Raw genomic sequence first — 21,353 nt, 5'->3', positions numbered from 1 at the left:
CTATTGATATCTGTTTCACAGTACTGTCCAAAAACTGTAGATAAGACTTCTGTACCAACACAAAGCAAAAGATTATGTTCAGTTGTTGTATCCTTTAAATGAGACATGTTTTTTAGAAGACTGGATGACAAAAATCACTCACAGACAGAGGGAAAACATTTGCACATCCATGAGATCTGAATTAAAATGCATAACGGGGGGGGGGGGCAGGGAGCAAGGAGGAATAATTTCCAAGACTGTTGAACAAGAAAATCTGGAACTTGACTAATGAGTTTATAAAGCAAAATAAAGCAGCAAACAACAAAAGTGATCATGCTGGGTATTCAAGCAAGGAAAGAAATCTTATGTTGCCTCCTTGGAAGGAAGAAAGCAGAACTAGTAGGTTTTTTTTTTCCTGTAACTAAATCAATTTTTTGTCAGGCTTTCTGAATTTTAAGGAGGACAAGAAGAAGGACAAGACCACCACATAATTACCATATGTTTACCATACCTTCACAGAATAGCTGGTAGACTTTTTTTCAAAAGTTTTCATTTCACATAGGTGTGAGTGAAAGAGCATGAAAAGCTGTACAGACCAAATACAACAAAATCCTGGGCTCCTGAAGAGACCAGTTTTCCTCCTTTATTCCTACAGATCACATACTCTTTGTTCAGATAACCAAATACACAGAAAATACTTGGTTTAATATTAATCCCAATAATATAAACATGGTATCCAATAACAGCAGAAAGGTATCTCTGAAAAAACTATTCTTGCTACTAAAGGGAGACAGGTTTCTTGACACACTAGTGCTCCTGTGAAATCTAACAGAGCCAGCGACTTCTAGAGCTTGGGAATTCCGTTTGTGAAACACACTATATGTGGTGGCCTCAGTGTGACATCTTAGCAGACAGTAACATCCAGATCTTAAATGCATCTGATTTTGGTCAACAGCTTACACTCAGCCTCACAAATGAGACAGCATAAGCAAACACCTTCAATATTCCCATACCTCAGCACTATAAGTTTCAACTTGTGATTAACCAAGGCCAGTGGATGTCTCTGCTACTCCACCGACCTTCAAGTTGCCTTCACAATCTCCTTCCCATCCCAAGGGAAAGAGACCTAGAAATAATATGCAAATAAATACCTAGGGACCAGAGCACAAGGGTGGAAGATCCTGAAAGAGTCAAACACTGAAAGGCAAATTTGGGATAGGATGGAGAGATACAAATAGCACCTCGCTGTTGGCAGCCAGGAAAGACAGGTGCTGCTGAACAGAACAGAAACTGCAGAATGCAAAAAAACAAGCAAAGTGATTCAACAGCACCAGCAAGTGTCAAAAAGGGAGAAACAATGTTAAGAAAACCAAATATATCAATTCAAAGAAGGAAAACAAGGAGTGAAGCTCTCAGTCTTGCTTACTCTGCTTTTAAAGCTCTAGTAGGAATGAGGGCCTCCCTCTGTGCTTGAGTGTCTGGGAAAAACTTCACAGCACTTACAGCCAGAGCATAAATGCCTGTCCTATCATGTTCTTCTGTCTTAACACTGTGCCGTGAGGACCAGCCTTAACAATTTGCTTAGCAGTCTCTGTGAGTTCAGGACCCAGTACTCAATGTTATTATTTGCTGATTCACAAAAAAATAAAAGAAGTCACACACATACCACTGTGCCTGAATAGCCATCAAAAACACATGACTTCTTTCACATACACAATTAACTTGTCTTCAGCTGAAAGAACATTTCACTACCACTGACCTCAGCTCAAGATACATCTTATCAGTGAAGTATTTTTGAACCTGCGTGAAAAACCAGAATTTACCAGAAAGCAGATAAGACCGGCTCCACTTTGACATTTATCTTCAGCAAGTAGCTAAAAGGGCATCCACACATGGAAGTTCACTCACAGAGCTCTTCCCACCAATTCCCATACATACATGAAAATTTGGGGAGAGAAAAAATCCAGGTATTAGATTTTTTTTGGGCATTTTGCCTGTTCAATTCTGTGAAAGCAGCGAAAGACAGAGCAAACATCATCTGCTACTAATATGGACCACACAGTCTTCAGACAGAGAAATTAAATGAGAGCAAACAACATCTCTAGAGAACTTCTGCTCACACTGCTTCAGTGCATAAGGACAAACTCCTGCACAGTAGCCTTTGAAAATACATATGGAATTTACTTTACAAAGATGTATCTTCATTATTTGTAACTTTCAGGTAGGTTTTTATGAGTTTTTCACATTTTGAGTAACATACTTGCTTTCATTTTAACTAGGATTGCCAAATTTCATCAGGTTTTCACCTTCAGCCCTAAACTTTACATAGAGGAAACCTAAAAAGAAACAGCAAAGCTGCAGGCAGATATGATCATTCAAGAAGCAGCAGACAGGTAGCTAACGATTTAGTACTTCCCTTGGTTTAAAAATATTACCCAGAAATAATCAGGAGCAGAGTAATTTGTGTGTTGAACCAGACTGACAAAAATGTAACAGATACAATTGTGAGCATACTTACAGAGGAAAGATGGGCCAATCAAGGGTGTCAGACTAGATGGAAATAGATGGGCTGCAATTAGAAATGCATGCAATCTACTCCCAAACTGAAAGAGCTTCCTAAGACTGGCACTTGTCATCACAAAGAGGGTAATTATTAATTGAGTTTCAAACATAAACAGTCCTGCAAAAAGCTATACTTTTGTTTGCTTTAACTGGATTGCATCACTTTGATCTGAGAAGTAGCATCTTCCATTCCACCTGTGTTTTCTCAGGCAATTAAAGAAATTATCAGATTACCAAATGTCTGTATGTATCACATTAGGCATTTACAAGATCTCAGGACAATCAGATCCTTTTCATTGATGACTGTATAATCCTAATGGTTTGACCATGTTCTTATTCCTACAGAACCATGGGTCTTGAATCAGTGCCCACAGATGTGATAACTTTTCTACTAAGCTCATAACTGTTGACATGAATTATTTATATATGGCTGTGAAAAACAGCAGTATGCTGCAAGTACAGATTCAGGAAGAAACTTGAATAGACAGCCAAAGCACGAATCAGCTGTTTTCTGCCCTTTTTAAAGCCATGATGAATTTTAAAAATTTATCAAATTTATCAAAATTTATCAAAAATTTTAAAAATTTATCAAGTGCTTCATAGTGCTTTGTGGAATCCACTCAAAAAGAAAAACTAGTGGCAAGGTTTTATTTTATATTTTCCTCTTTCATAAAAATAAAAGCAACTGTAAGTCTTACATTACCTAATGTCTTATTCTGAGCTACACTCAGAACAACCTCACTTGATGAGAGAAATATTAAGGCTGACAATTTCTGCTCTGAAATTCACAATGGGAAAAGCTAGCTTTTTGTTTCCAACTATCTTGTATTCCACCACTGCATGCTACAGTGCTTTATAGGCAAAGCCCTTCCCTGAAACAAACCAAAATATCATTCCCACATGTGAATCTCATTTTCACTCTGAGAAAAAGGTCCCAGTTTTACCATAAAATCTCACCAGAGCTTAATACAACATGTGCCTGGAGTCAACAGCACACTGGTTTTGCAATTAAATAAATGAAAACAAACATCTCAAAGGCACAGGCCAAGAGGAAGCTGCCAGACTCTTTTCGGTGGTGCCCAGTGACAGGACAAGGAGCAACAGCCACAAACTAAAACACAAGCAGTTCCACCTCCACATGCAGAAGAACTTCCTTACACTGAGGGTGGCAAAGCACAGGAACGGGCTGTCCAGGGAGGTCGTGGAGTCTCCCTCTCTGGAAACATTCAAAACCCACCCGGACACGCTCCTGTGTCACCTGCTCTAGGTGACCCGGCCTTGGCAGGGGGATTGGACTAGATGACCTCCACAGGTCCCTCCCAATCTAATGATTCTACGATTCTGTGGAACCAAGCACTCCTACTCCACACGCAAAGAAGTTCTGCAAGGACAACCTATACAGGATGTTCAGGCTCACACACTGAGCATAATGGACAGCAGGTATTTAATATTAATGTTCTCTGCACTTCAGTCTCCTGATTTATGTATACAAATCAAGGGTTGGTAAAGAAAGACTGTAATCCAGCTGACTATTGCCACATTTTACTGATGGTTTAATCCAATCATCATCACTGGTAAAACTAATTTTTTTAAGCAAATTTTTAATATTTAAAAATAATGGTACTCACACACATACACACATTTATCAGATATCCAAACAGACAATGCAAATAAAGGGCATTCCGTAGCAATCACTTTCTAAGAAATGAAGAAATTATTTGTCAAAGACAGTTTCCTGAGGATGTTCTATTAACTTCCCTATTTCTAATGCAGTTTTTCAGGCAGCAGGAAAAGACAAGAGGTTTTCCAACTTCTATTATAAGTTATTTAGGAAACCGTACATGACTTCCTCTAATTTTAATGGGAATTACTGATTAATTATACACACTCTTAAGAGCAGGTATATCTCAAAGGAATCAATACCAAAACAGAAAGTTTATTTCATGTTGAAGTATTTTGGTACATTTGTTACCTCTAGCAGATGCGAAAAATGCAGAAGTCAAGAAGATACAATTCCTTTGTACTAATTTCCAGTCCCTGATTAAGTTTTTTTAAAGGAGACTGGACTATTTAGGCTACTTTCATAAGTGCTTTTTTGCTATTCTACTTGACCATGTCTGACTTTTTTTTGGCCTCTGATGCAACAGCTAAAGCTGGAGTCTACACTTTGCCTCTGGCAAAGCTCTTGCTGAAACCCATGATAAGCCTGAGTGAGTGCAGTCTGCAGGTTCAGGCCCTCCAAAGCTTCAGAGCGCTCAAGACAGAACTCTTGTTAATGCCAAGACTGACAGACCTGATTTAACTTAGCCACTCTACACAATGTTGTCTTCAAAACCAATTCACAAAGTACAGCCACGCAAATTGCCTAAATGAAATATGAATCATGACTTCTAACGATGGCAGTTCATTTTTATTTAGGCACTATAAATGCTGAGAGAACTGCTTTTCTGAATGCTCATTTTGTTTTATGTCACATGTTTTATATTCGCAGTGAATGCTCAAGATGTCAAGTGCAGCAAGAGAGGCATCACGCAGTTATTCTGTAAAGTGAAGTGGTAGCAGTCAAGGACATACTTCTAGACTCTTTGAGGAACATGAGGATGTTACAAAGCTAAATGAACATTATTGTCTGCAAAAGACAGCATTGCTACTTAAGAACAAGTAAGGACAGCTGTAGAACTATCACGTGACACCTCTTTCTTAGGATGCAGAAGAACACTAAGAAGCACAAGTCATAGTCCAAAACATCTGTTATTTTTTGCTATTATTGAAATGTCTGTTTCCAAGCCCACAGCATGGCAACAACTTCATTACGGGTCCCCCTTCTCAGGACTCATTCTTGATTAAGAAAATCATTCTGTACTGAAATTTAGACAACTAGATCTAGGCTGTAAAGGCAATCATGAACAAATATTGCCTTGGTCGTTATGAGAAAAGAAAAAAAAAAAAGAAGGAGAAAAAAGGTTTGAATAGTATTTCCATTACTTTCATTGCAGTGCACTTTACAGTATTAGATCCACAAGAAAATATCATTAAATGCCTGCTGCCTCTCTGGTGACGCTCCATGGGCTTTTAAAGCTGCAGGTTCTCAGTGCAGCAATGAACACCCAGTTGCATTAGTCCCTTTCTGTTTGAGGTAAAAAGCTAGGCAGTTACAGAAAGATCTGTGGCATCCACCAGAGGCTGCTGGATGGTTAATACTCTCTTCCACAACTTTTTCATCCAAAAGTACCACCATGTTCCCTACATCATATATTAAAAGGGCACTTCTTGCCTTCATCCTTCCTCCTCTTCTTTCTACCTTCAAAACAGGAACGACAAACTATTTAAATTGCACAGCAATTCACAGCAACTTCCTACAGTAATTTTTACCTTTGCATGTGTATGTAATATTCTCCCATGACTGATCTACTGTGCATTCTGAAAAATTCTTGTCTCCACTGAAATAATATCCTTCTTTACACTGATAGTACACTCTGCTCCACAGAGTGGTAGAGTTATCCCAGGTCACTGTTGTGTGTGGAATCAGCAAAGGTTTGCCACAGTCTATTTCTGGAAGAGAGGAAAACAGGAAAACAAACCTGTAAAGGAAAGCAGGCAAGGTATATCAAAGAGTTCAAGATGGAGGGATGAACTGTCCCAGCAAGTAATTAACAGTTCACTTTTTCTCACTTCTTAGTGACTTCTAGAAGCCAGGCCAGTTCACCAGAACCCAAAATTTTGACTGGAGACCTTCTAGCAGGATGGGGGATTTATCCTACAGGATGAACCATAAAATAAAACAAAGTATCCTGATTAGAAATGGAGAGCAAGGATCTCTAAGCAAATTTTTTATAAATAGATCTATCTTCCCATAACACTCTCTTATCCCCACATGCTATTTATTCCTTTATTTTACCTATTAGTAACAGTAGATATGAAAAAAGACATATGGTCCAAGGAGTGACATTAAAGAATAGCATCAAGAAGGTCATGTTCCTTCGTCAGTGGATTTAATTCAAGCTTTGAAAAAAAGAAGCTGCTACACACAAGCAGGAGGAGCACTTCTGAGGGAAAATCTGATGGACTATTCAAACCACCTTACAGATAATTAGAAATTTGGGATAATGAACCTATAAATTAATTCATTTGCTCAGTTTTCAGGGGCTTCATAATAAAATTGGGGAATAAAAAAAATAAAAATGAAGATAAAATAAATGGAACAATATTATTTAGTTTAGGATTAAAATGCGCTTTTAAATCCACAGTGGACATTAAACCCCAATAAGGGATTCTGCATCACTTCAGTTACAAGAAGCAAACACTCTAAGAATTAAAATCTTACCTTCACTAAAGCTTATATGCAGAAAACAAGTGCTTTTAAAACCATTTAATAATCTTAAGTGATTCTGAAATTCTTCTCAAAAAAAAAAGAGAGCAAAGAAGTAAGAACCAAAGTTTATAGAACTGTGATCTGTACAACCTTTAAAGAAAAAAATTAAACATTATGTATTGCAATGGGCAATACGCCCACATCCAATCCACCATGACTACCTTCCTTTTCATACCCCAATGTGTATGAATGTATGTATCTATTATAAGTCATCAGAACAAGCTTTAGAATAACTAACGCACACGTAAAGCATATGTTTAACTTACAGAACAGTGTGTGATGAGATATAAAAATTCCTGCTGCTTAGTTCCAGCTACCCACCCAAAGACATTCTGTAAGCAGACTGAAGTGCAGCACATTTCTGTGTAGCACTGCAAACCTTCTATTTAGACTCGTAACCTAGAACAAGAATACTAAAGAAGACTCTAAAAGTACAGAGTCTTTGTAACTTATATTTTACTGCAATAAGCAGAAAACTTTATCCTACTGGATCAAGCTGAAGAGATATTAATCATGCAACAAAAGTGAAGCTGTGCCTGTATGAAAACTGACTAAAGAATGTAATTACTCTGAGGCTTCTTATTAATAATATGAGCTCAGATTAAAACAACACTTCAAACTTTACTGGGTAAAATACTTTTTAAAAAAAAAGTACCTCTGTGATTCATCTTATCGAGGAACATTTTAGGCTATCTCCCAAATTACAGTAATATAAGGGATTTGACTCATCTGAAATACCAATAGCATGCTTGAGCAATCACAGTTTGCAGCTTGAAACTTTCTGAAGATAAGAATTTTGAGGGGATGCTAATGACAAATCAGTTCAATTTCTGTGTAGTGGCTTCAATCACAGAGTAGATATTGAACTAGAAAAATGTTAGCAATTAAGGCTGAATTTTCATCTCTTGGTAATTGCAATGCCCAACACGCACTGGGATTATGGTCTTAGAATGTTAACTATTAACAATTTATTGCAACTTCCTTAGCAACACAGAATTAAAAAAAACCATGTAATATATGTTTTTTGTTTTGGGACTGAACTTCCTATGCCAGAAGACTGCATAAACCTAATGCACACAGAAGATAACGGCTATTAATAACAGTGGCTGAAACAGTACCTATGCTAAACAAATCTGAAGGCAGATTTTATTTACCTTTGCACACCAAATCAGGACCATCCCACTGTCCTTCGGCATTACAGACTGCAGTCCAATTCCCGCTTGCAATCAAGTAACCAGGAAGACAATTGTAAGTAACTTCACTTCTGTATGTGGTCCCACTTACAAATGCTTGACGTGCATTCAAAACAGAAGGTGGAACCCCACAGTCCACACCTAGGGATACAAAAGAAGAGGAAAATAACCTTGTTAGTCAACCAGCAGGAGTAATGACAGCTGCACTCCCGCAAGGGAGTTTACCCTTATCCTTACCTATACCAGCTAACCCTCTTCTCCTGCAGTAATCCAACACTCCCTGATGTCCTCTGCAACATTTCCATTATGACTGACAGTGCTGTAGCTACTCCAGATCTGCTTCCAAATAAAATGACATCACCTTTCTGCCTTTCCTTCCAAATGGTATGCTAACTCTATGACTCCTTCCTTAGTCTAGCTGCCAGTATACGGAAAACTTCTGGTTTTCTTTTCTATCTTTAAAGATTCCCCTGCTTTTACAAACCTGATTACATGTGGCAAGCTGGTTCTATACAATTTGCAGTGAGCAACAATTCAGAGGGAGGCAGATGAGCAGAAACTGCCTTTAAAAAGCAAAATCTGAAAAAAGTATACAAAGATCATAAAAATGCAAAACCATAGAAAAGGTTACAGCATGCCAATAGTAAAACTTCCTGCTAAGGCAGGAGTCTATGTGATGTTCAAAATGCACTGTAATAGTTGCTGTATTCACTAACATGCCGAGTTGTCATTGGCAAATACAAAAAACAAAGTCAAGCAGCACCTGGAAAAAGCAAATTATTTAAAAGTACCTTTACTAGTATTAAAAAAAAAAATCAGGTTTGCTGGTTTTACAAAAAGAGAAGTCCTAATTGAAATCCAGGAAAAGAGCTTGCAATACAAAGGGGAAATAAGTTTGTCATTTTAGACTTATGGGCTGTTTCTTGGTGTATCATGTATTTTATTTCAATTAAATATAAGAGATGTGTTCAGAAAATCTGAACTGACCTACTGTCTGATTGCAGAATTAAAAAATCACATGAAAAAGCAAGTTTTGAAAAACATTAACAAAAAAATAAACATACCAACAACTCACAAGGATTGTATTCTACAATCTTTCTTTAGGGACCACTTGAAACTTTGGGGACTCCCTTTTTGTTTTAAAAGTCATTGTTCTTTTATTTATTTATTGGAGAAAATGTTATTTCAATTGTTTTATTTCTGATGCCAGTAATTTAGTATTAAATTATTTTATCTTTTCTTTCTTATGAATTTTCTGGTGATATTTAATATTTTGGTTTTCCCAGCCACATTGGTTCAGCATCTTTATTTTAATTTATTCACTTCCCATAGACACACAGAGAAACATTACATTTCTATCCACTCTCAAAGGAAAAAAAAAAAGAAAAAGGGAATGTGCAGATTTTCTAACTATTCACAGGAACACAAAGTCAATCCCGCACTTTTAAGTAGTAATATTTCAACAGAATGGGCAATTAGAACACCAAAGCAAGTGGAAGTTTTAAAGACGGTCACAGGAAACTTAATGTTTCAGAGATGTGAAAGTGTTTGCTTATGCACAAATGCTCTTAAATTCATGAAGGTCACCCAGGGATGAAGAGGGCTATGATGCCTCTCTTTTGCATCTACAGCGAACCTTCAGAAAAAACTTCACAAGGTGTCAGAAAAATTGGTCTTTCCATGAGAGGTCATTGATGATTTCCAAGTTAGCGGCCTATCCCATGAAATGTTACAGAAATCTAGTTGTTTTCTAGGCCTCAGTTCACAGGCAGGACACATCGATAAAAATGTATGGACTAGCATTGAAAATATCACTACACTAACAAGAAGAGGTAGACAATAACCTCTCCTATCCTTCTTTTGCAAATAGTCATATCTTGACAAAACTATCTCTCAAACTGAGAAAATAGACCACTGTCTCCACAAACACACTTCCCATGCTTAAACCCCCTTAAATGAAGAATTTTAAAAATAATTCAGACTCTCTTCACCTTCACAGCTTAAAGTGGCAGGCTCCCAAGTTTCATTTGCAGTGCAGTATGAGAATTTGCCCTCGTTGCTGTAAAACCCTTCTTGACACTCGTAATGAACCACACTTCCTGGTAGCAAGCTGTAGTTCCCCACAATGTATCCGTGCTTCATTTCAGGGGGGGAACCACATCCAATTTCTGCAAAGAGACTGGGTTAAAAGATCTCACAAGTACAAAAATCTCAACACTTGACCACCTCAAAATGAGTTGAACTAGATGGCCACAAAATATACCTGATCTGATGAATCTGAGAAGCTGCCAAAAGGGCAGAAGATTAGTCCCGCACACATTTGGAAGAACACAGAGAACAAGTTATTGAGCTACATCCTTACTAACATATAGCTGGAGCCATTCACAACACCAAAACAGCAACACTGCAATGTGATGGTGCTTGGCATGTGCCACTCTCATTACAGCAACAGCTGAATGATGCTTTAACACCAGAGGAAAATTTCAGGCTCCAGTGCACAGCTTTATTTCGCTATGCACAGAGAAAGTGAGGCACTGTGGATAAGAGGCAATTAAATGGTCTACCCCTCAATTCCTTCATCTCACTGAACCAGCTTGCATATGAAAGCTACATTCCTTTGGTACATCTGCTTGACAGGGTTCCCTTGTCCGACTCTGCAACACCGTCAGTACAGATACACTACCACAGAATATGGAGAGGAAAGTCAATGAGATAAGCAGGGTTATCAGCAATTTTGGCAAACAAAGCAGAGCACTCCAGTCAGGAACACTAGGAAATTACAGGCAGTGAGCTTTATTGACAGTTCTGGCAATAATTCAGAAATAAAGGCTGGATATAATCTAGGCAGCTCCTTCAACCTGGAATGCCTGGGTTCATTACATACTCTGACATCTACAGCTTACACTGCTAGCAATTTGCATCTGTGAAAACCTACACTAAAGAGGAATTTTCAAATTGGAAACTTGGTTTTGGTTGGGCATTTTTTTGTTATGGCAAGAAAAACAGAACAGTTTATTCATGCAGGGGACACAGTATGCAGTAAACAGTTTAATTTATTTTTTTATTCCTCTCCCCTGGGCTTGTTTCATTCAGCTAATCTCTTACCAGCTACTTAGTCTCCCCTTTCCCTTCATGCAGTGTGATTATATAAAAAAGTGGATTACACCACACTTCCTTTCTATTCAGAAACTAACTACATCACCTTCATGGCATTATCAAGCTTCTCTGACCAAGAGTGCACCTGAAGCACTGATGAGAACACGTAGGAATCATATCTGGTGTTGACTCTACAATCCAGACATCACTGAAACAAACTGAACCCAAGAAGAAGAAGAAAAAAAATATACAGGAAGTAAAGCCCAGAGATAAAGCTTCTGCCTTTCAGACTTACAAGCATAGTCCAGAGCAGTTACTACTGTGTCACGTAACAACTGATTTTGTTTGCTAGCAAAAACAGCATCCAAAGACTCTCACCTTTGCATGAAACTCTGTTTCCATCTGGATGAAAAGAACGCTCTCCATTTTCTAATTTATAACCATCATTGCAGTAACACTTGTAGCTTCCCTCAGTATTCACACATCTTGCATTGTGACCACACAGCCCAGACTCCTCACATTCATCTATATCTAAAAATTCAGAAAAAAATACATGCAATTCAATTTAAAGAAATTAATTAATATAGGGCCCAAGCTTTACTCTTCCATGAAGAGTTCTACATGGCTTCTGATGGTTCTTCTGCTAAAACAAAGGAACCTATAATTGTGTGGTCTTTAAGCATCTGGAAAGAGGATTTTTTCAGTTTTCTAGCTATCTATCTTTTGAATTATCTCTGGTTTACTTGACAAAGAGTTTCCAATGTTCTCTGCTGTTACAACAACCCCAGAAAAATCCTGTGTCTGCACATATCTTGATTAGTTGTAACAGTTCATTATAACAAGGAACTGGCTAATATTCTACACTAAACACAAATGTGACATTCTGGGGAATTTCAAGTATGATTTTGTTTAATCCGGCTCCTTCTTATTCTGGAAAGATCATTGTTTGAATGTGACTCTGAAGCAATGATTTGTAACGTAACAGAGAATGTAAAATTGAACCAATTCACAGCTCTTAGGAACCTGGATGTCAAGTAAGTGTTTGCATTCACAATAGGAAGTGCTCTGATATGGTGTTAGAAAGTAAGTTCTACACTGATGGGAAAGGCTGGTGTGGTAAAAAATTAAGTTCTGGATTCATCATGCTCAAGATTCTTTGCGATGTCTACCTGTACAGTTTGTGCCATCATTGGGAATAAATGTCTTGTTGTTGTTGGAGGCTCGGTATCCATGAAGGCAAACACAGTAAAAACTTCCATGTGTATTATGACACAGTGTATGATTTCCACAGATCTTGCTGGCTCCAATCTGGCATTCATCTTTATCTGTCAATATATTTAAAACACATCAGAGAGAGATTAAGAAAAGTGGAGTATCCTCTCTTTCTCACTCTGTTTTGTATAACCAGACTTCTTATTGTTTTCCTCTGTAAATTATTTGGGAAATAAACACTGCTAGTAAGCTGAAATATTCAGACCCAGAGAGGTTGTCATGTCTGGATGAACAGTTTCATGACACAGCTCAAGTTGATGAGTCTAAGAGCTGCTGAAACCAGAGGACCCTGCTCTCTGCTTCTGCTCTTCCTTACAGCATGCACTGATTGCAGCACTTAATGGAACACCTGAGTGGGGGCAATCCCAAGCACAAGTACAGGCCAGGTAGAGAATGGGTCAAGAGCAGCCAAGAAGGACTTTGGGGTGTTGGTGGATGAGAGGCTGGACATGACCTAGCAATGTGCATTTGCAGTCCAGAAAGCCAAGTGTGTTCTGGGTTGCACCAAAAGCAGAGTGGCAAGCAGGTCGAGGGAGATGATTCTACCCCTCTACTCCACTCCGGTGAGACCCCACCTGGAGTGCTGTGTCTAGTTCTGAGTTCCCCAACATTTGAAGGACATCAACCTGATGGAGTGAGTCCATAGGAGGCCATGAAGATGATTAGAGGACTGGAGCACCTCTCCTACAAGGAAAGACCAAAAGTGTTGGGGTTGTTCAGCCTGGAGAAGAGAAGGCTCCAAGGACTCCTTATGATGGTCTTCCAGTACCTAAAGGGGACCTGCAGGAAAGCTGGCAAGGGACTTCTGACAAGGTCCTGTAGTGATAGGACAAGGGGAATGGCTTTAAACAGAGAGAAGGTGGGTTTAGATTGGATATTAGGAAGGAATTCTTTTCTGTGAGGGTGGTGAGGCAGTGGCACAGGACGCCCAGAGAAGCAACCTGGTCTAGTGGAAGATATCCCTGCCCATGGCAGGGGGGTTGGAACTGGGTGACTCTTAAGGTCCCTTCCAACTTTAATCATTCTAAGATTCTATGTTTCTCCTACAATAAGGAGATAACTCTGTGCAGGGTCCAGCAGCCACCAGTTCTTTGCGAAGGAAGGGTAAGCGACGGAGTGAAAGATCAGCAGTGGAGAACCATCCCCTTTAAGCAGTGGTAAGCTATTACACACATTCAGACACAGTATTTGACAGTGTTCTTTGATTCACATATTGATTTGTCATGTATGAGATAGTCGTAAAAGAACACTATCAGCCACACTAACAAAACAAAGCTGAACAACACTTCTTGTGTAGTAATCTTTTGGTAATGAGAAACAATCCACGCATATCCTATGTTTGGGAAGATATATCTGGAAATGACAAAGCTTTTAGCACATTTTGAAGAATTCATTAATAGAAGAATTCATCAATATTACTTGACAAAGAGCATTTTAGAAATGTACTGAGTTTCTTGTCACTTTATTCACAGGCAGCCTACCTTGACAATGGGTTCTTCCATTGCCTACAAATCCATAGTTGCAGATGCAAACACTTTTTCCTTCAATTTGATGACATGTTGCATGAATGTGGCAAGTTGCACAGACATCTGGAACTGATCTGTTCACAATCACTTTAAGAACAAAAAGACACAATTACTTTTTTTTTTTAGATGACCTTAAGGGCGACCTGGTATGGGTAACAGGCACGAAATGTAAAGTGGACTCCTATCTTCTCCCACCTCATTTTCAAACTTGCTGGAAAACAACAGTCATAGTATTCAAAGACTAAAGATGAAAAATAAACAGGAAGGATTAAACGAAATAACTACACTGAACATTTTTGTCCATCCATGTATTCTCTGACAACAAGCTAAAGAGCTTCCCAACAGTCAGTAAGACTTACAAGGCATATAATAAATAGGTCTATCCAATATTATTAATATTTTCTTCATAATAATTTGTTTCCCTTTTGTCTTGATTTCTGTTTCCTCTGGGGTTTTTGTGTTTGGGTTTTTTTCCTTATTATTTACACATAGGCATCTGGGCTGCTTATCAATCTGCTTGAATCATGTGTCATCAACATGTACATGGTATAAATGTTATTCATAAAACAAGGTTGAGAATGCTGCCAGGAGTAAAATGACTTAAAGTCATTTTAGAAACTAATTTATATTAAAAGTGGTTTAGCAGCATACAACACACAACCTAATTTACTGTAATTTAACAGGGCTATAAGCATACATGAAATCAGAATAAAATATAAACTTACTCTCTTCTTTGTATTCATGTATTCATGGCATTATGTTCAATTTGTCCATGTTTTGTAAGCTCTTTTTGTTACCTTCACATATGCACTCACTTTCCTAATGATAAACCTCAGAATGGATGGCTTTAATGTAGACAAAGCATGCATATGCTTACATATTTTTACATTTTAAAAGAAATAACTAAACTGCACAAGCAGATGTCTCGTGATGCTTGACACAGAAATGCGAAATTTTTTACTCTTCTAAGACAGCTCAAATTGGTACAAATACAAACCTCACTGCATATATAGCAGAGCCAAAATTTTGACTACCTTACAAGGTGTCTGAATACATAACCATAACTGGAGGGAGAAGGCATCTGAACACTTTTAGCTTCTAGCTTATCACTGTGATAAAACTGTCCCTCCACATGCACACGGTTTGTTTTACTCACAGTGCATTTCTGAGCACCTTAAGACTTGTGGGAAGCATCATAGATACCTGCTCCTAATTATTCATGCTTTTATATACTTATATGTGCTTCTGATAAGAAAACAAAAACTGTCAGTATGCAATGGCAGCCAACATAGATCAGAAAATTAGATTTACAGCCATGGTAAGAACTTTCTCATGATACCTCAATCTTCTGATAAGACTTGGGAGTATACTCCTCAGATTGCTGCTCCAGGAGACAAAAAACATGTGTCGACTCTCAGTGCCCCTTTACTACTTAATTACTTATTTCTCCATCGCAACACACATTTTATCACCCCAGCACTACAGTCACCTCACGGTTTCAGTCCTACCCATGTGTTCCCTCAGGCAGAGCTCCTGACTTGGCCAGGCCCTCTCAGCCGGACAGGCCACGCTGCTGCCACCACAGCCCTCGCCGAGCGGCGAGGAGATCCGCCAGCCAGTGCAAAGCACGACGCCCACCACGGGCTGCTCCACCACTAGCACGGGCTGCCTTTGCCATCACCACCGAGGGATGCTCTGCCACCATCACGGGCTGCCTCCAACACCACTACCAAGAGAGACTCCGCCACCACCGACGGGCCCTGGACGTCTCGGTGGGCCTGCGCCCACCTCCCACCCACAGTCCCCCCACCCCCCCGCGGCCCGGGACGAGGAGCGGAGCCGGCTCGGGCGGTCCCGGCTGCACTTACCCCGCCGCCGCCCCGCGCACGGCGGCAGCAGCACCAGCAGCAGCGGCAGCAGCAAGACCGGCCCCTGGGCCCGGACGCCCCCCGAGCTCATGTCCCCGCCGCCGCCGCGCCCCTCGGTGCTGCAGCGCCCCGGCGCCTCTGCATCGTCCCGCGGGTGGAGGGAGGGAGCGCAGCCCGAGGGCAGGGCAGAACCCGCGGCCGGGGCGGAGGGCGCCTGGCGCTGCCCCCCGCGGGCGGGGCACCCTTATCTCCGCCGCCGAGCCCTGGGTCCCCCGGGCTTTTACCCGCGGAGAGGCCCTTTTCCTCCCCCTGCCCCCATTGCCCGCAAAACTTCCTCTTTTTTTCCCTTTTTTTTTTTTTTTTTTTTTTTTTTTTTTTTGTGGTGGTGGTGGTGTGTTTTTCTCTCTTCCCTGGCACAACGCCTTTCCTTCCCCGAGACACCGCCTCAGTCCCGGCCGGGCGGGTGGCCGGGCTGATAAGGGCAGATACTGTCCATAGCCAGGGGGCGGGGGGAGAAGCGGAGGACGGGGTTATTTATGATTCCCAGGAAGGGCAGCTGGAAAGATACACCTGTTTGTACGTGAGAAAGGAAAATACGAGTGTGCCGCTCTCCGGCCGCCGGCGGCAAACGTGACCGAGCAGCACCTCGGATGGTGTCGGTCCGTCGAACAGAGGCGGCCCACGGCAGGTCCGGGAGCTGGGAGGGCTCGGCGTATCCCCCCTGCTATCGGGAGGGAGTCGCATCTGATTCCCTGCCCGGCACCGCCTGCGCGAGGCACCAAGAGCTGGCGCATCAGCCCTACGGGTATACGAAAATGGTGCAGGCGTCCACCGCCAGCTCTTGATGCTTTGTCACTGCAGGCCTTCGCCGCGGTACAGGCGAATCCTAATACCTCGTCTTCAGACAGCACCACTAGCGCTGGTAGCAGTAGCTGTAGCGCTGCCTGAAGAGCTTTCTGCTGTAGAAGAGCAGTAATACTCCTAACGCTCACAGCCCTCATTCGTGTCTGTAAGCCTGAATTTTAGAAAGAGGAATGCCAAGGCAATGAATGGGAGAAGCCTAGCACAAAGGTAGAATTAGGCATATTTGGTAGCTCTAATGAGATTCTTGAAGAAGTTTTGCTCATATGCTATGTTGTCTTTACATTAACATCCCTACACAGCCAAGTCCTCCATCACGACTGCATATGAGTGACATAACCTGATGTTTTACTGCTGTGTTATAACAAAAAAGACCAAACAATCTCTGTCTGATTTCAATGGATGCAAACCCAGTTTCGTTAAACTATCAACTTTATCGATTTATTTAGGTAAGTTGGTCTCTTCCAGTCTTTTTTAATTACTATTCTGCCCACTTAAGTAGGTATGCATTTTTAACCAGCTTCTGCTACACTCATCCATCCCAACCAGATTCTTCAGCAGCAGTCAGTTACCTTGCAAGTCACCCTGTTTTTGGAAAACAGACTATAGATGTCAGTACTGCATATTTCTGCCATAAATTACTGAAACTGGAGGCATGCATGTTCAGTGGTGGCAAGTAGCTTATCATTATAAGGAATAGTTCAGAGGGGAATTGTTCTGCACAACATATTAAAATGATTTGGAAATTATATTTTTCCTCTTCCTTGGCAGCCCACGAAGTAGCAGACCCACTAATCACTGCAATTTCTACTGTTCCTTTCATAAAAAGAGTGGAAGCAACTTTTTATAATTATAAACACCTCATGCAACAAACAGGAAAATATTTTTGGCAGCAAGCTTGAATAAATACATCATATTTATAAACAGAACAAGTTAAAAATTGTAACAAATATTCTTTAAAGAAAGTAACAAGGATGTGTATCAGTTGAAAATGACTGGAACAAACCTCCTTGCTTTACTCTGTTATGTCTCAAACAGAAAATTAATTGCTGTTTAAGACATAGTTCAGAATCAAATAATTGAACTACCCACAAAGGCTACTTTAAATTTAATATATATTGTTTGCATATCTAAATTCAGTGCAGAGTCATAAGTGTCAAAAGATGTTGCAAGGTCATCTGTTCTGTTTTTTTGCTCTTGAAGAAGACAAACTCTATGATTCTTGACATATTTGTCTAACTTGCTCTTTATAGACACAGTGATGTAGAACTCACAGCATTCCCAAGCAATCTCTTCCAGTGCTTCACTGAATCACAGATCATTTCTTCCCTGAGGTCACCTGCCCAAGTCCTGACCTGATTTATTTGGAAAGGTAATTAAACATTCGTGAGAGTAAGACAGATTAGTGTCCACACATGCTGATCCCTAATTGCTTAGGCAATCCTGCTTGTTACATGTAAAAATCTCTCTAATGAAAACACAGAATAATATCCACCTATATTTTCTGTTATCAACAGGAGAACAGAAATTCTTTCACTGATAAACCTAAAGGAATTTTGGTTTGTAACTACAGTGTTTCCTTTCTCTCTAACATTAAATTGCCCAGAAGGCATCTGTACCAGTGTTTGCTTCCATTTCTCTTTTTTTTTGATAGGAAAATAATTCTGATGGTCAAAGTAGTTGAATTCATTCAGAGATGTTTGGAAGTTTCCTGTGCATTTTTTTCCTTGCAACTGTCTAAATGGAGATAATTGAAAATCAGAAAGCCAGGCTGGATTAAACATCTCCTCGGCCACCCGTATTCATTCAGTCTCCTTTGCAGACAGTTGAATGTCACTGTGTCATCTAAATCCCATTTTTTTCTAAAGGATATTTGGCAGAGATTACACTACTTTTTTGACATATGAAGACAAAATATTTGATACTAATGGCTCTTTCAACCAACAGATTTTTAAAAACACAGCAAACATCTTCACCTGGAGTAAATAAATGTATTTCATCCTTGTTAACAGATCACTCAGCTATTCATAATGCAGTTGCATTTTCGAACAGCTTGCTATCAAGCACTTCTTTCCAGCTGGCAACGAAAAGAGTAACTGCAGCTTGATGGAAGATTCCTTCTATCTCAATTCTGCCTCTGTTGCCTATTTAAAATGAATCAGATTAATAACTGGTTTCTGATTATCCACTTAATTCCCAGAATAAGAAACAGCAATTGTTGAAGCAAAAATAACTGGAAAAAATTGGCTGACCCTCTTCAGTTTCTTCTGAAAATGCTTCAGTAAATATTGTGCAGAAAAAAAGCAGTCTCTTGTACAAATTTTTCTACAAAGGAAATATTACCACTCAAGTTGTTCTCAGCATTTCTGTCTGTGCACTCAAGTGTGCCTGTGCCACTGTCTCAACTCCAGGCAAATGAAGTCAAGATGAAAAAATAAATGAGATTTCTGCAAAAGCAGAATTTGAACCTTAAATATTGAATGCTTCTATACAATTACCCTGGAGGACAGGTCTTGGATGAAACATACCTCAGAGCATGCCATATACATCTCATAGCAAGAGCACGAGATAAAGTCTGCTGACAGTTGCTGCTAATCAGAAAAGCAGTTCTACAGAGCATAAAGAGCTGCTATCTGTGGGTTTTGGCATAGGAGTAGGAGACCAAACTGAGCTTTGCCACAAACCCACTGTGAGCTTTGATAAGATAACCCCTTCCTTCACTTCTCCCTCCCACCTAGTTTTGAAATTGGGATGGTATTCCTATGTGTGTTGAGGCTTAATATTATCTGAGATGATGCAACATAAACTCTGATAGAAGCTAGAAGCTTTGATGCCACTACACTTTGCCCCAATTTTTAAAGCACTAGGATTTAGTGTCAACCAGTTTATGGGACAACATCCTAATGTTGCCAGATCTTGGAATATTGTTCAGGAAGGCTGCTGACTAGCGATTGCTTCTGATTGTTTCATGCTGTGTCACTGAGGGCTGGGCTGACTAAAGGCAATAGTTACAAGAGGCACAAAGGAAAAGTACAGAAAAAAGGAATAACAGCACCCCCTTCATATATTATAAAAATAATAAATAAATAATAAAGTACTTTTGTGGTTTTCTTAACTTCAAGTAGATGAACAGATATCTTTTCCTTTTTGATCCTAGAATATCTACTAAAATCTGAAGAGAAAGAACTGGGCAACAACCTTAATCTTTCCTTCTCTGCCAGGCTCCCAAGCTCATCCACAGGGGGGTTGGTCTTACTATTGCAGCTGCACAAAACTTAGTAGAAACTTACAGATCAGGCAAAAATGAATGATAATTTATTTGATAAGTACAGGAAGAAAACTAAATCATACTGACTACAGTATTATTTTTGTATTATACTCTTCTCACCATAAGCTATGCCTATTTTTAAGGGCAAGATGAGTCTGAAAGTGCTACAACCATTAAATGGAAAATATGGCAACTTGTCAAGTTATATTATCTATGAAGATGAAAAATTTCATACATATGTCTTATGAGAAGAGAAACCCAAATATTGTTTCCTGAACATGCTTCCTGAACACAGTCCTGTGCAACTTCCTCTTGGTGATCCTGCTTTAGCAGGGCGGTTCAAACAGATGATCTGCAGAGGCCCATTTCAACCCCAACCATTCTGTGGTTCTGTGACTAGAGATTATGAACCAAACCCTTCTCCTCAAGCTGTTCAATCAGGTGAGGATTCTTTTGCTATGACTTCCTTCTTTACAGACCAACTGTATTTTGTCACCTGGCAATCTCATATTTCAATCAACATCTTATAGTGGGAAAGAGGGGAATAATCTAACAATCAAACCTTTCATAGTAAATACCTTGACCTTCACTCCCTGAGTTGTTCTGTAAGCAATTAAGCTTTCACATGCTGTTTATCCAGTTTAAAGTAACTGTTTTTATGTCAATTAGAAAGCACCTCAAATTACTGTGGAAAACAATTCCAACCGAGTGAGTTGGATTTTGGATTCATAACATAATGCATTCATTTTTGGCATACAAAATGAGAGTGCTTTTGTTTGGTTACAAAAACCAGCACAAGCTCTGTTCTTTCATCTAGCAAAATTAAATTAGGTGTAACTCTATTATTTCTACATTGACTGGCAATCAAAGAGAAAGACACCCTGAGTGATGGCATTCTTTTGCTGTCATAAATTGTAATAAAGGTTTAGATTGATATTTCTAGTTAAATAAAAGGTCACCTAGTCTTTTTTTTTCATTCTAATTGCAAAGTTGATAGTCTTGTTTAACTTCAAATAATTTCTGCAAGAAATCAAGTTTGTCTTACAATCACAGAATGATGGAATGGGTAAGGGTGGAAGGGACCACTGGAGGACGTCTGGTCCAACCTCCCTGCTCCAGGAGGGTCATCCTAGAGCACATGGCACAGGATTGCATCCAGACCGTTCTTGAGTATCTCCAGTGAGGGAGAGTCCACAACCTCTCTGGGCAGCCTGCTCCAGTATAGCACAGTCACTTGCACAGTGAAGAACTTCCTTTTCATTCTGGTGGAACTTAGGAAGTTACTGCATCATTTCTGCCCATTGCCTTGTCCTATCGCTAGGCACCACTGAGAAGAGCCTGGCTCCATCCTCTTGA

General features: G+C 39.8%; 1 protein-coding gene across 1 annotated transcript in view; it reads right to left on the bottom strand.

Moving 5' to 3' along the window:
* The window catches only part of SUSD1 (sushi domain containing 1), a 43,332-nt gene extending 28,516 nt beyond the window's left edge, over nucleotides 1-14,816 (bottom strand). Inside the window, exons 1-7 of the mRNA XM_027652641.1 lie at nucleotides 14,726-14,816; nucleotides 13,956-14,087; nucleotides 12,372-12,527; nucleotides 11,581-11,733; nucleotides 10,098-10,274; nucleotides 8,068-8,247; nucleotides 5,914-6,093 (exon numbers count right to left, since the gene is read on the bottom strand). Of these exons, the coding sequence (XP_027508442.1) occupies nucleotides 5,914-6,093; nucleotides 8,068-8,247; nucleotides 10,098-10,274; nucleotides 11,581-11,733; nucleotides 12,372-12,527; nucleotides 13,956-14,087; nucleotide 14,726 (979 nt within the window). The 5' untranslated portion in view covers nucleotides 14,727-14,816. The remainder of the gene's footprint in view (nucleotides 1-5,913; nucleotides 6,094-8,067; nucleotides 8,248-10,097; nucleotides 10,275-11,580; nucleotides 11,734-12,371; nucleotides 12,528-13,955; nucleotides 14,088-14,725) is intronic.
* Nucleotides 14,817-21,353: the final 6,537 nt, after the last annotated feature.

Source organism: Corapipo altera, unplaced genomic scaffold (assembly GCF_003945725.1).
Source record: "Corapipo altera isolate COAL_440 unplaced genomic scaffold, ASM394572v1 61286, whole genome shotgun sequence".
In the NCBI taxonomy this organism is placed as follows: Eukaryota; Metazoa; Chordata; class Aves; order Passeriformes; family Pipridae; genus Corapipo; species Corapipo altera.
Note: the sequence above shows the minus strand (reverse complement) of the source record. Positions and strands in the feature narration are given on the sequence as shown.